At 37.3% G+C, this 14,571-nt stretch overlaps 1 protein-coding gene across 1 annotated transcript; it reads left to right on the forward strand.

Moving 5' to 3' along the window:
• The first annotated feature begins 3,001 nt into the window (after positions 1-3,001).
• Positions 3,002-13,719, forward strand: LOC110459424 (pyroglutamylated RFamide peptide receptor-like). The gene is made up of 2 exons (XM_021511660.1): positions 3,002-3,420; positions 13,038-13,719. The coding sequence occupies exons 1-2, from the start codon at positions 3,002-3,004 to the stop codon at positions 13,717-13,719; spliced, it is 1,101 nt and encodes a 366-aa protein (XP_021367335.1).
• Positions 13,720-14,571: the final 852 nt, after the last annotated feature.

The following is a 14,571-nucleotide window of genomic DNA, read 5'->3' on the forward strand; positions in this document are numbered from 1 at the left end:
AACAGATTGGTAATATATAATAGGGTAATAACAGACTGGTACTATATATAATAGGGTAATAACAGACTAGTACTATATAAAATAGGGTAACAACAGATTGGTAATATATAATAGGGTAATAACAGACTGGTACTATATATAATAGGGTAATAATAGACTGATACTATATATAATAAAGTAATAACAGACTTGTACTATATATAATAGGGTAACAACAGACTGGTACTATATATAATAGGGTAACAACAGACTGGTAATACATAATAGGGTAATAATATATTGGTTCTATATATAATAGGGTAACAACAGACTGGTACTATATATAACAGGGTAACAACAGACTGGTACTATATATAACAGGGTAACAACAGACTGGTACTATATATAATAGGGTAACAACAGATTGGTAATATATAATAGGGTAATAACAGACTGGTACTATATATAATAGGGTAATAACAGACTAGTACTATATAAAATAGGGTAACAACAGATTGGTAATATATAATAGGGTAATAACAGANTATTGTGTAACCTGGAATAGAGACTACGTAGGTTTGTAAGGTATTACACACTTATAGCTCAGTATTACATTCGGTAACGTAGAATAGTGACAAAATACATAGTGTAGCTACATGTATGTAAGATTTACCTAAATATTACACCGAATAACATTAATGATACTGGTAAATCTATGTCATACGAAGTAAATCTCCATTCTACCTAATTTCCATTATTAAACCTTTATAGTATTTGTCATGTATCGCCATGTAAATGAGTGGGTATCCATAAGTTTTCTGAGGAAACCTACTTGATATTTGTGCATTATTATAGCTTGTGTTATTTTTTACACGATCCCTTACAGCATTGGTGCGTGTTGATCAGTAATACTTTCGAACAGATTAATGACGCCCTTAATTTAAACTGCAAACTGTTTTACATGTTTCTAGTGTCAGTTTTCTTGACATGTCTCCGGTCTCTAGAATATTGAGAAAAAAATTGAATAATTTTGATCATTTTGATGTCCGATTCATACACTGTAAGTTCTCTAACTTGTGGGACATCTCCAGCTTAAAAAACTTATGGGCTATGTTGTTCTAACTTCACTAGGTAGGGGATCTGTTTTTACCAAAACACTCATATAATGCCCCATTTGGAAGAAATCATTTCGCAATATATAAGCACGATGTCAAGAAATTGTCGTGGAATTTTTTAACCATTGAAAATGTTTCTTTCAGCCTTCATATTCATCGACCCTATTAATAACACGTGTTAAAAATTTGGCGAAACGCATACACGTTATTGCTAAGAAAAATCTGAATATTCTACTGTATTTATAAAGTATTATCAAGTCATACTATATCGTTTTTTAATAAAAAAAAAATGTGTTGCCATATACCTTTAAAATGTCTGACGAAATGCAATTCATGTTTCTTGAACAGCATGAAGGAAAGCCATACTGCCATAAACCGTGTTACTCCGCCTTGTTTGGCCCCGGAGGTACGTGCAAATTATAGAAAATCGAGATAAAGTTTCCTGCTAAAAACTGCACGCCAAGAATGCATTTAGCAACAGGCATTACAAAAGTTTTAGTGTTGACGTTCCTTTCATGTTATAATTGTACAATTATCAAAGGATTTAACATTTTCTAATAATCAACAAATCGTCATTCATCTTTTCTTTGAAAGTTCAGCGTTACATTTACACCAAGTTATTTCAATATTCTAAGGTTCAAGCTATTTTTATGTTCAATGTTTTATAAAATTTTGACAAAATAACAATAATAACAAATTGTATGTACTGTTATGCAGGGTTCGGTCGCGGAGGAGCTGAAAGCCACAAGTACTAAACAATATCTCACTCATCTGAAATGTCCAAGGTCATTGCCAACAACAACAGCAACAACAACAACAACAACGGATGTCTGAGCCAGGTGTTATGGTTTTGAAAAGAAGAGTTCTAATATCTTTAAGTGGACCAAGCTGCAATATATAGTGGTAGTTTCATTTTGGCATTTCAGCATTCAGCAATATAATAACAAACGGCATTTTTCTTGCAAATATCTATCATACAGTTATAAACTTTCCATACTTGTTATAAGTCATTCTTTATCAAAGCTATATACATTTTTAAACGTGTTCACAATATTCTATCATAAATTGTATGTATGAGCATTCCCATTAAATGTGAAAATGTTTATGCAACATATCCAGATGTCTGTCTTTCTTTTCTCCGACCCTCTAAATGCTTGTGTTTTACTTGTAGCTATGAGATTCGGCAGATTTCAATCAGGACAATCATAATGTGATTTATTATGTTTCTTTCGAAACGTGCGTCCAGATTTCATTATAGATATCAATACACACGCACCGGTCCTCTCGGGACGTCAAGCGTTCATAACTTGAACAGATAAGGCTGCATCATTAACTTGTTTTATTGAAGTCGTGACGACTGATGACCTGTGCTGTGAGATTATCATTTGTCTTAATTGATTCTATAAACAATGAATGATGGAGATAACAGCGTTGGTCAGCAGCAGCAGCAGGTGCCCGTCAATTGGTGTTCCTCTGGATATGTACCTGATGACGTAGCAGGTTTAACTTAGATAGAGGGATGTTTAGTCTCACTAACATCGCCACGGCTTACTCTGTTTAAACTGGTAGGTAACTATAAACACTATATGGGAAGAGATTGAAATCGCATGGGACATCGCTTTTATTTACGTTCTAGTTATTCCTGTCCATGTCTATTATCTGCCACTGAAAGCACATGTAGTGACGTTGAGTCTTCTTTGTGGAGTTTTTGATATACGGCGTAGGTTACATTAACTAAGGGGCAGATATTTTACGTATAAACACACAGATTAATGTATGACATCTGGTTAATCTATCTGTAAACTGTACCAGAACCACACTTAAACTAACAACTGGGATCAGAACACAGCATTCCGATATTGGAACATTTGTTATTACGGATTATCACGTTAGTTTAAGAATTAAATATGGATAATTCCACTCTACCAGTAAATTTGTCTGCTCTGAACGAATCGTTAAAATACGACTACGATCACCGATATTTGACAAGCCCGGATTTTTTTCTACCGGAACCTTTGTCTTATGAATTGAAGACATTCCTCATCGTCATCTACAGTGTTATTATGACTGGTGCTGTCATAGGTAATCTCCTTGTCATTATCGTCATCCTCGGAAACAAGCAGATGAGGACGGTTACCAATGTATTTCTGGTATCGTTAACTATCAGCGACACGTTGATCGCCGGGTGGAATATGCCCATACAGCTTGGTTACTACGTCCATAACGAGTGGACACTGGGCGAGGTCATGTGCAAGATGTCCACCTATCTTCAGACGGTCAACGTTCAAGCTAGTATCTTTACGCTGACCGCTGTAGCCATAGAACGGTAGGTACAGACATATGAGTTATAAGACTTGTAATTAACCACTATGGTCATACTACAGTACATGTAATAATAGGTACCATAAAACCTTGATACATGTGCAGGAACTTATGCGTTAGTTATCTTAAACGTATTCATGTACACGAATGAAGTATATCTAGCTGCGTCCGGGACAACTCGAGGGAAAAGTAAAACGAAATGCTTACACAACACCGCCATTAAATGAAAAAAGGCTGTAAATGTATGTTAATGTAATTAAAAACACATTTAAAAAAAAGTATTAGAGAGCGAGAGACGTATATCAATGATGCAACGAAAAGTATTGGACCATTTGCAGCAGGACAATAAGAATCATTTTGAGCCTTCAGGTGTTTATCACTTCTTCTAATGGTTACCGATACAGTACAATAGAATGGCTGACTGGTGCTACGTGTTCAAGGAAAACAGACTGGTACCAAATATAATAGGGTAATAACAGACTAATACTATATATAATAGGGTAATGACAGCCTGGTACTATATATAATAGGGTAACAACAGACTGGTAATAGGGTGAAAACAGACTGGTACTTTATAGAATAGGGTGATAACAGACTGGTACTATATATAATAGGCGAATAACAGACTGGTATTTTATACATGTACAAAAGGGGTATTACCAGACTGGTACTATATATAATAGGGTAATACTATACTTGTACTATATATAATAGGGTAATGACAGACTGGTACTACAGTACTATATATAATAGGGTAATGACAGACTGGTACTATATTTAATAGGGTAATGAGAGACTAGTACTATATATAATAGGGTAATGACAGACTGGTAATATATTTAATAGGGTAATGACAGACTGGTACTATATATAATAGGGTAATACTATACTGGTACACTATATAATAGGGTAATACTATACTTGTACTATATACATGTACAATAGGTAAACAGACTGGTACTCTTTATAATAGGGTAATAACAGACTGGTACTATATATAATAGGGTAATAACAAACTGATACTATTTATAATAGGGTAATAACAGACTGGTACTATATATAATAGTGTAATAACAGACTGGTACCATACATAATAGGGTAATAACAGACTGGTACTATATATAATTGGGTAATAACAGACTGATACTCTTTATAATAGGGAAATAACAGACTGGTACTATATATAATAGGGAAATAACAAACTGATACTATATATAATAGGGTAATAACAGACTGGTACTATATATAATAGTGTAATAACAGACTGGTACCATACATAATAGGGTAATAACAGACTGGTACTATATATAATAGTGTAATAACAGACTGATACCATACATAATAGGGTAATAACAGACTGGTACTATATATATTTGGGTAATAACAGACTGGTACTATACATAATAGGGTAATAACAAACTGGTACTATACATAATAGGGTAATAACAGACTGGTACTATATAGCAAAGGGTGATAACAGACTGGTACTATATATAATCGGGTAATAACAGACTGGTACTATACATAATAGGGTAATAACAGACTGGTACTATATATAAAAGGGTAATAACAAACTGGTACTATATATAATGTGTAATAACAAACTGGTACTATATATAATAGGGTAATAACAAACTGGTACTATATATAATAGGGTAATAACAAACTCGTACTATGCATAATGGGTAATAACAGACTGGATATATATATAATAGGGTAATAACTGACTGGTACTTTACATAATAGGGTCATAACAGACTGGTACTATACAAAATAGAGTAATAACAAACTTGTACAATATATAATAGGGTAATAACAAACTGGTACTATATATAATAGGGTACAATGTAACAACAGACTGGTACTATACAAAATAGAGTAATACATGTAACAAACTTGTACAATATATAATAGGGTAATAACTGACTCGTACTTTACATAATAGGGTCATAACAGACTGGTACTATCCAAAATAGGGTATTAACAGACTGGTACTATCCAAAATAGGGTATTAACAGACTGGTACTATCCAAAATAGGGTATTAACAGACTGGTACTATAAATAACAATGTAATACTATACTGGTACACTATATAATAGGGTAATACTATACTGGTACACTACATAATAGGGTAATACTATAATGGTACACTATATAATAGGGTAACTCTTTACTGGTACACTATATAATAGGGTATTACTATTCTGGTACACTATATAATAGGGTAACACTATACTGGTACACTATATAATAGGGTAACACTATACTGGTACACTATATAATAGGGTAATACTTTCTGTTGTTTTGATGTTTCCTTGGCTCCTGTTGTTGTGTTTTCTGATGTTTTGATGTGTCCTCTGCTCCTGTTGTTGTGTTTCCTGTTGTTTTGATGTGTCCTCGGTTCCTGTTGTTGTGTTTTCTGTGATACACTATATAATAGGGTAACACTATACTGGTACACTATATAATAGGGTAATTCTTTACTGGTACACTATATAATAGGGTAATACTATACTGGTACACTATATAACAGGGTAATACTATACTGGTACACTATATAATAGGGTAACACTATACTGGTACACTATATAATAGGGTAATTCTTTACTGGTACACTATATAATAGGGTAATACTTTCTGTTGTTTTGATGTTTCCTTGGCTCCTGTTGTTGTGTTTTCTGATGTTTTGATGTGTCCTCTGCTCCTGTTGTTGTCTGTCATGCGGTTTTGATGTGTCCTCTGCTCCTGTTGTTGTGTTTCCTGTTGTTTTGATGTGTCCTCGGTTCCTGTTGTTGTCTTTCCTGTTGTTTTGATGTGTCCTCGGTTCCTGTTGTTGTGTTTTCTGTGATACACTATATAATAGGGTAACACTATACTGGTACACTATATAATAGGGTAACACTATACTGGTACACTATATAATAGGGTAATTCTTTACTGGTACACTATATAATAGGGTAATACTATACTGATACTATATAATAGGGTAATTCTTTACTGGTACACTATATAATAGGGTAATACTATACTGGTACACTACATAATAGGGTAATACTATAATGGTACACTATATAATAGGGTAAATCTTTACTGGTACACTATATAATAGGGTATTACTATTCTGGTACACTATATAATAGGGTAACACTATACTGGTACACTATATAATAGGGTAACACTATACTGGTACACTATATAATAGGGTAACACTATACTGGTACACTATATAATAGGGTAATACTTTCTGTTGTTTTGATGTTTCCTTGGCTCCTGTTGTTGTGTTTTCTGATGTTTTGATGTGTCCTCTGCTCCTGTTGTTGTGTTTCCTGTTGTTTTGATGTGTCCTCGGTTCCTGTTGTTGTCTTTCCTGTTGTTTTGATGTGTCCTCGGTTCCTGTTGTTGTCTTTCCTGTTGTTTTGATGTGTCCTCGGTTCCTGTTGTTGTCTGTCATGCTGTTTTGATGTGTCGTCGGTTCCTATTGTTGACTGTCATTCTGTTTTGATGTGTCGTCGGTTCCTGTTGTTGTCTGTCATGCTGTTTTGATGTGTCGTCGGTTCCTATTGTTGACTGTCATGCTGTTTTGATGTGTCGTCGGTTCCTATTGTTGACTGTCATGCTGTTTTGATGTGTCTTAGGCTTCTGATGATGTCTTTCCTGTTGTTTTGATGTGTCCTCGGTTCCTGTTGTTGTCTGTCATGCTATTTTGATTTGTCCTCGGCTCCTGTTGTTGTCTCTTTATGCTGTTTTGATGTGTCCTCGGTTCCTGTTGTTGTCTCTCCTGTTGTTTAGATGTGTCATCGGTTCCTGTTGTTGTCTTTTTTGTTGCTTTCATGTGTCCTCGATTCCTGTTGTTGTCTTTCCTGTTGTTTTGATGTGTCCTCTGCTCCTGATGTTGTCTTTCCTGTTGCTTTGATTTGTCCTCGGTTCCTGTTGTTGTCTCTCCTGTTGCTTTGTTGTGTCCTCGGTTCCTGTTGTTGTCTTTCCTGTTGTTTAGATGTGTCATCGGTTCCTGTTGTTATCTTTTTTGTTGCTTTCATGTGTCCTCGGTTCCTGTTGTTGTCTTTCCTGTTGTTTTGATGTGTCCTCTGCTCCTGATGTTGTCTTTCCTGTTGCTTTGATTTGTCCTCGGTTCCTGTTGTTGTCTTTCCTGTTGTATTGCTATGTCCTCGACTCCTGTTGTTGTCTGTCATGCTGTTTTGATGTGTCGTCGGTTCCTATTGTTGACTGTCATGCTGTTTTGATGTGTCTTATGCTCCTGATGATGTCTTTCCTGTTGTTTTGATGTGTCCTCGGTTCCTGTTGTGTCGTCGGTTCCTATTGGTGACTGTCATGCTGTTTTGATGCGTCCTCGACTCCTGGTGATGTCTGTCATGCTGTGTTGATGTGTCCTCGGTTCCTGTTGTTGTCTTTTTTGTTGTTTTGATATGTCCTTGGCTCCTGTTGTTGTCCTTCCTGTTGCTTTGATGTGTCCTCGGTTCCTGTTTTTGTCTTTCCTGTTTTTTTGATATGTCCTCGACTCCTGTTGTTGTCTGTCATGCTGTTTTGATGTGTCCTCGGTTCCTGTTATTGACTGTCATGCTGTTTTGATGCGTCCTCGACTCCTGGTGATGTCTGTCATGCTGTGTTGATGTGTCCTCGGTTCCTGTTGTTGTCTGGCATGCTGTTTTGATTTGTTCACGGCTCCTGTTGTAGTCTGTTATGCTTGTTTGATGTGTCCTCGTCTCCTGTTGTTGTCTTTCATGCTGTGTTGATGTTTCCTCGGTTCCTTTTGTTGTCGGTCATGCTGTTTTGAGGTGTCCTCGGTTCCTGTGGTTGTCAGTCATGCTATTTTGATTTGTCCTCGGCTCCTGCTGTAGTCTGTTATGCTGTTTCCTCGGCTCCTTTTGTTGTCTTTTCTGTTGTCTTGATGTGTCCTCGGTTCCTGTGGTTGTCAGTCATGCTATTTTAATTTGTCCTCGGCTCCTGTTTTTGTCTGTCATGCTGTGTTGATGTTTCCTCGGCGCCTTTTGTTGTCTTTTCTGTTGTTTTGATGAGTCTTCGGCTCCTGTTGTTGTCTGTTATGCTGTTTTGATTTGTCCTTGGCTCCTGTTGTTGTCTGTCATGCTGTTTTGATTTGTCCTCGGCTCCTGTTGTAGTCTGTTATGCTGTTTTGATGTGTCCTCGGGTCCTGTTGTTGTCTGTCATGCTGTTTTGATGTTTCCTCGGCTCCTTTTGTTGTCTTTTCTGTTGTTTTGATGTGTCCTCGGCTCCTGTTGTTGTCTGTCATGCTGTGTTGATGTGTCCTCGGTTCCTGTTGTTGTCAGTCATGCTATTTTAATTTGTCCTCAGCTCCTGTTGTTGTCTCTTTATGCTGTTTTGATGTGTCCTCGGCTCCTGTTGTTGGCTGTCATGCTGTTTTGATGTGTCCTCGGCTCCTGTTGTTGTCTGTCATGCTGTTTTGATTTGTCCTCGGCTCCTGTTGTTGTCTGTTATGCTGTTTTGATGTGTCCTCGGGTCCTGTTGTTGTCTGTCATGCTGTTTTGATGTGTCCTCGGTTCCTGTTGTTGTCTGTCATGCTGTGTTGATGTGTCCTCGGGTCCTGTTGTTGTCTGTCATGCTGTTTTGATGTTTCCTCGGCTCCTTTTGTTGTCTTTTCTGTTGTTTTGATGTGTCCTCGGCTCCTGTTGTTGTCTGTCATGCTGTGTTGATGTGTCCTCGGCTCCTGTTGTTGTCTGTCATGCTGTCTTGATGTGTCCTCGGTTCCTGTTGTTGCCTGTCATGCTGTTTTGATGTGTCCTCGGTTCCTGTTGTTGTCTGTCTTGCTGTTTTGATGTGTCCTCGGTTCCTTTTGTTGTCTGTCATGCTGTTTTGATGTGTCGTCGGCCCCTGATGATGTCTTTCCTGTTGTTTTGATGTGTCCTCGGCTCCTGTTGTTGTCTGTCATGCTGTGTTAATGTGTCCTCGGCTCCTGTGGTTGACTGTCATGCTGTTTTGATGCGTCCTCGGCTCCTGTTGTTGTCTGTCATGCTGTTTTTGTGTGTCCTCGGTTCCTGTTGTTGTTTGTTATGCTGTTTTGATGTGTCCTCGGTTCCTGTTGTTGTCTGTTATGCTGTTTTGATGTGTCCTCTGCTCCTGTTGTTGTCTGTCATGCTGTTTTGATGTGTCCTCGGCACGTGTTGTTGTGTTTTCTGTTGTGTTGATGTGTCCTCGGCTCCTGTTGGTGTCTGCCATGCTCCTGAATATATTTTGTCTTTTTGCTTTTGACGCTGTGGTATATGTTGATATTTTGTTAGGTATACCAATATTCTATAGTACAAGTAGTATTTTCCCTACTGTGCACTCCTCTTCAGTTTGAAATTCATAAATGAAGGGTTTTACGCATTCAGACAATTTGGATTTCCAACGTTTGGTCCGTAGCGTTAACGATGAGTCCTAGAAGGACGAAACAGCTGTAGTATGTAAGGTTATTCAGTTTTGGACATACTGTACCTATTACCAAATTTAAAAGATACAATCACCTGTGTGTGTGTTTCGTTCATCTTCCATAGTTATGCCGATATCCAATACGTTATACGTTGTACCAGTATTTAATATACAATTGTAATACTTATACCAAAGCTACCAAACGACCGAATTGACCATGCAGCATCCTCTGTTATCCGTGGAAACTATACCCGGACATTGGCGAATGTTTACTTATTGGAGCCGTGCCAGGTGTAAACACATCTATGTTATTGTATATGCTACTTATGATTACTAGTACATCTGGATAGGCCGCTAAACCGACGGAAAGGACGCTTCCCATTTACTTCAGGAAAAGATGATTCCTAATTCAATGGCGGAAAGCGTTGCCCTTATATATGTAATGTATGTTGTTTAGTGTTATGTCAATATCTAATGAACGCAGCATGCTTTGAAGCGTTCACGAACTAGTCTTGTAACAAAACCTTGTATCATTAACAAGATAATCTCTAAGTACAGCAGAGACAACGAACCGGTGGTCGTGATATAGTTTACATAATACCCTGTCAATTGCCAGCTGTTACTATTTAGAACTTCTGGATTAAAGCGGCGGTGAATGTTGTCGTTAAGTACGTTATTTTAACCCTTTAATAATTACTGGACTGTTAAAATTGAATCTAGTTAAATATGTATGGAATGCCATCTAGGCCATTTAATTGAATTCTACGATACGGCGTCCATCACATCACAGTCTCGCAAACGTTATTATTGAACCAGAATGTAATCATTGTCTATGCTGGTATTTCATACAAGTCGTTTGTCAGTCTTTGTTGTTTTGTTCTTTCTATAGGACACTTACATGTGGATTAAGAATTCATAAGACAGTACATTAAAACTCAATCCAACAACGACCATTAGTGTGTATTTTATAAACTGCACCGACAGACTGCTAACGAATCTTTAAGTATACAAGGTAACAATCTCGCTCCGGATTTTATTTTGATATATGTAAACATGACAGTTTTGATTGCACTTAAATAAACATTTGCATATTACTGTGACAGGTATGGGATGTTAGTTACATTTACCTTTACACAGCACTACAACGGTTTGAATTGATAATCAGCATTGACGTCACAAATGCAGCGCTGGAGATCATACAGCAACGTTAGCGTCTGAGCTATTTTATTGCATTTACATACACGACTTCCATTCTGTAAAATATTACACCACATCTCATTATTCAACGCATGTTGACGCACATACAAAATAAATATAAACGTGCAAAACAGCTTTCAGATGGCATCTCTAAGCAATTTAAGAGTGCCCATTCAAAGCAGTCAACAGCCTACACGTCTGTCATTATAATAGCCCGAGTTTCCTCTGGCTCTAACACCAGACTAAGTCGTCCCACCAGACATTTATATGTCAAATAGTCTAAATCTGGTGTTAAGGCCAGAGGAAACTCGGGCTATCATTAGAAGTGTGTCCTAGTTGAGGTTATGTACATCTATAGGGAGTGTAAGAGTGGCCCATTCACAGCAATCTACAGTCTACACGTCTATCATTAGAAGTGTGTCCTAGCCGAGATTACGGTACATGTTTTTGATGGTTGTTAGATATTTCTGTAATGTCCTCACTCATTTGCTATAATAATATTGTTTAAAATCGATACAGATATAGTTCACCAAAGAGAAAGGTAATAGTTTGTCTACATCAACCAAGATAACGGTTACCTCTGAAACTTTGGGCAAAATTATTTCTCTCAGTTCACTCTAAAAAAACGTATCATGGCATAGGAACTTAGAATAGCACCCCAACACATCAGTGAATTTAATAAGAACGAAAAACCCATGAAGAATGTGTGTTTTACATGTAGGTAAATTTCATGAAACCGTTCTCATGCTCAAGCATGGATTCTGTGCTCAAACCAACTTTCCTGTTACTAAATTAAATCATGTCAAACAATCAAAAAGTCAATTGTAAACATTGAAAACAGTTTTTAGCTTGAAGTTTCTTCATATTTTCCCAAATCATTGACAAAATAAGATTTTATTAACAATTTATAAGCGAACAACAAATTAGGGTTGAGTAAAAAAATCCATGCTTGAGTATGAGAAGGGTTTGATAAACACGGGCTCTAATATTTGGATCCATCAATCATAAACTATTTTGAATCAGTATAGTGCTATACAAAAGTTACCTTTACTTATGTAGGATTGCGATATTTAAATACCTCCCCGACTACCATATCAGCAGTTGATTGAGATCATAGCTTAGGGTCCGCTTGTCTACAGTGTACATACATATTGTACGTGTACATACTAGTCTTATTATGTTAGACGCTCTATCGCACTCAGGGCTTCACGGGGCGTATAATATATAGGAATGAAAGGCATATTTTAAGTTGTTTACTCAATTATGAATCGAATTCGAAGAAGTTAAAGGATTAAGTTCTGGCCCAAGTAGGCCATATCAACTATTTTATGTCCAGGCAAAGTCAGAATATCCATTTGTCCACAGTTAATAATGTGTCCCTACTCTCTATACAACTAGCTCGTTAGGTGTATTTCCGTTTTTGCTGGGAAAAAAAATCAACCTTTCGCCCATACTTCCCCGTAAAAGACGGGAGTTCATCCGTGAAAAGATAATATTACTCTCTCATGCCCGGGGTTTATAGGTTAGGGACATTCTTACCTCGTGATTTTCTAATTAGAGTAAAACCATCATCGAGCCTCAGGTTTTATCCAATGTGAAAATCCATGGTTGGAATTTCCGTATCCTTTATCCGACATCACAGTTAGTTGTTTTGTTCATTACTATCATAGATAAATATCGAATGTGCTTCTCAAAAAGTTACCATAACCATAACGGAGATTTTAGCTTCTACATGTGTTATATTAAATTTGATCAAATCATCGCATGACAACTGATGAATTCGAGCCAGAAATGAATTATATTTTACAACAATTATAAAATAACTTTAAACTGATCACTCTAGTTTGTCCCGTTGTAATTAAATGATTGTTGCTGCTTTGTCATACATCTGGCCAGTATTACATGGCATGACTTGTTTGATTTAATTGATTAACGATCCTTCACAGTTTAGGTTATCACTGTGATACATATTACACCGTTCATCAATAGGTATATGTTTATCACTTTTTTTTTCTCTCCAGATATTACGCGATAAGCTACCCTTTGAGGTCACGTCACGTGCGCACAGCCACCCGGGCCGGAGTCTTGTTGGTCGTTATCTGGATTATCACACTTCTCTTGTCTATGCCAAGCTGGTGGATACAGAGGACTGAACTGAGACTTGTTCTGCAGCTAGACAAAATCCCTCAGATTCGGAACGCGTACGTATGTGCAGAAAAGTACAAGAAACAGATTTATGACGTAGTGCACACATTCTTCATTCTATTTTTGAATTACGTTATACCCATGTTAATAATGATGTGTGCGTATGGGATGATAGCCTTCCGTCTGTGGATACAGAAACCAATAGGTGACACGGGAGCGAGGCCACAGTACCTGGCTAGAAGCAACTCGCAGAAAAAACGCATCATCAAAATGCTCATTGCTTTGGTGATAATATTCGGAGTTTGCTGGCTTCCGTTTTTCGCTGTACAAGTGTACCACCTGAATCACGATATGACGCAGGAATTTCGGGTCGGCTTGGCCATCGTCCATCTCATCGGTTACTCTAACTCGCTACTGAACCCTATTGTGTACGGGTTTATGAATGGAAACTTCAAGAAACATCTCAAGGCCATGTGTATCAAATTTCGTAAGCAATCATCCTTCCGTCTTGGTCGTAATCCCAACAACATCAATATTACTGTTGAGAGTGTGATGTAAGGAGAATGCTGGGGGGNTGTAAGGGAGAATGCTGGTGTAAGAAAGATCATTAATTTGAGAATATTTTAATGTTTTGATGAGTCAGATGTGAGGTGGGGCGTGCTGTGAGAGAATGTGTTATGTTGTGGGTCGGGGGAGGTGAGTAATGTGATGAAGGGAAGTGTGGTGTGAAGGAAAGTCTCATGTGAGAGAAGAACGTAATTTAAGGGAAATCGGTCTGTGAGCAATGTTCTGTGAGGGACATTGTGCTGTGAGGTAGACCGTGCTTTGGTTGAGTAGGGTGTAAAGGAAAGCGTGGTGTGAAGATGTGTGTAATAAGGAGAGCGTGTTTTGAGGAAAATTGTGTTGTGAGAAAATTTTTTTTATGGAAGAGCGTGCCACGAGGAAGAGCGTACCATGGGGAAGAGCGTGCCATGAAGGAAATTGTGATCGTAGTGGAAAGCCTGCTTGTACATGCAAGGAAGATCGTTCTGTGGGGAAAGCGTGCTATGAGGAAGACGGTAATGTGAACAGCGCACTGCAAAAGAGACCGCTCTGTAATGGATATCGTGAACCATTACACATTGTACATGTATATTATGTCATATCAAGGTACCATACGGTAATTTTAAAATGAAGGAATGTACATTTTGTACCTTAATATGACTAGTGAAGTATATAACATACTACAGTTGTAACAGAATAAATGTGTATATGATTTATAGCTCTCATGATTATTGATTGTTAGTTTAAATAACGTTCATTTGTTGTTTTTTGCATTGACCGAAACCTTATATTAAGTTGTTCCTCTCAAAATCTTCCACACTCTCTGCAGACTTTTGAAACACTCACCTATGAAATTTCCCTATTTTA

Source organism: Mizuhopecten yessoensis, unplaced genomic scaffold (genome assembly GCF_002113885.1).
Source record: "Mizuhopecten yessoensis strain PY_sf001 unplaced genomic scaffold, ASM211388v2 scaffold10061, whole genome shotgun sequence".
Classification (NCBI taxonomy): domain Eukaryota; kingdom Metazoa; phylum Mollusca; class Bivalvia; order Pectinida; family Pectinidae; genus Mizuhopecten; species Mizuhopecten yessoensis.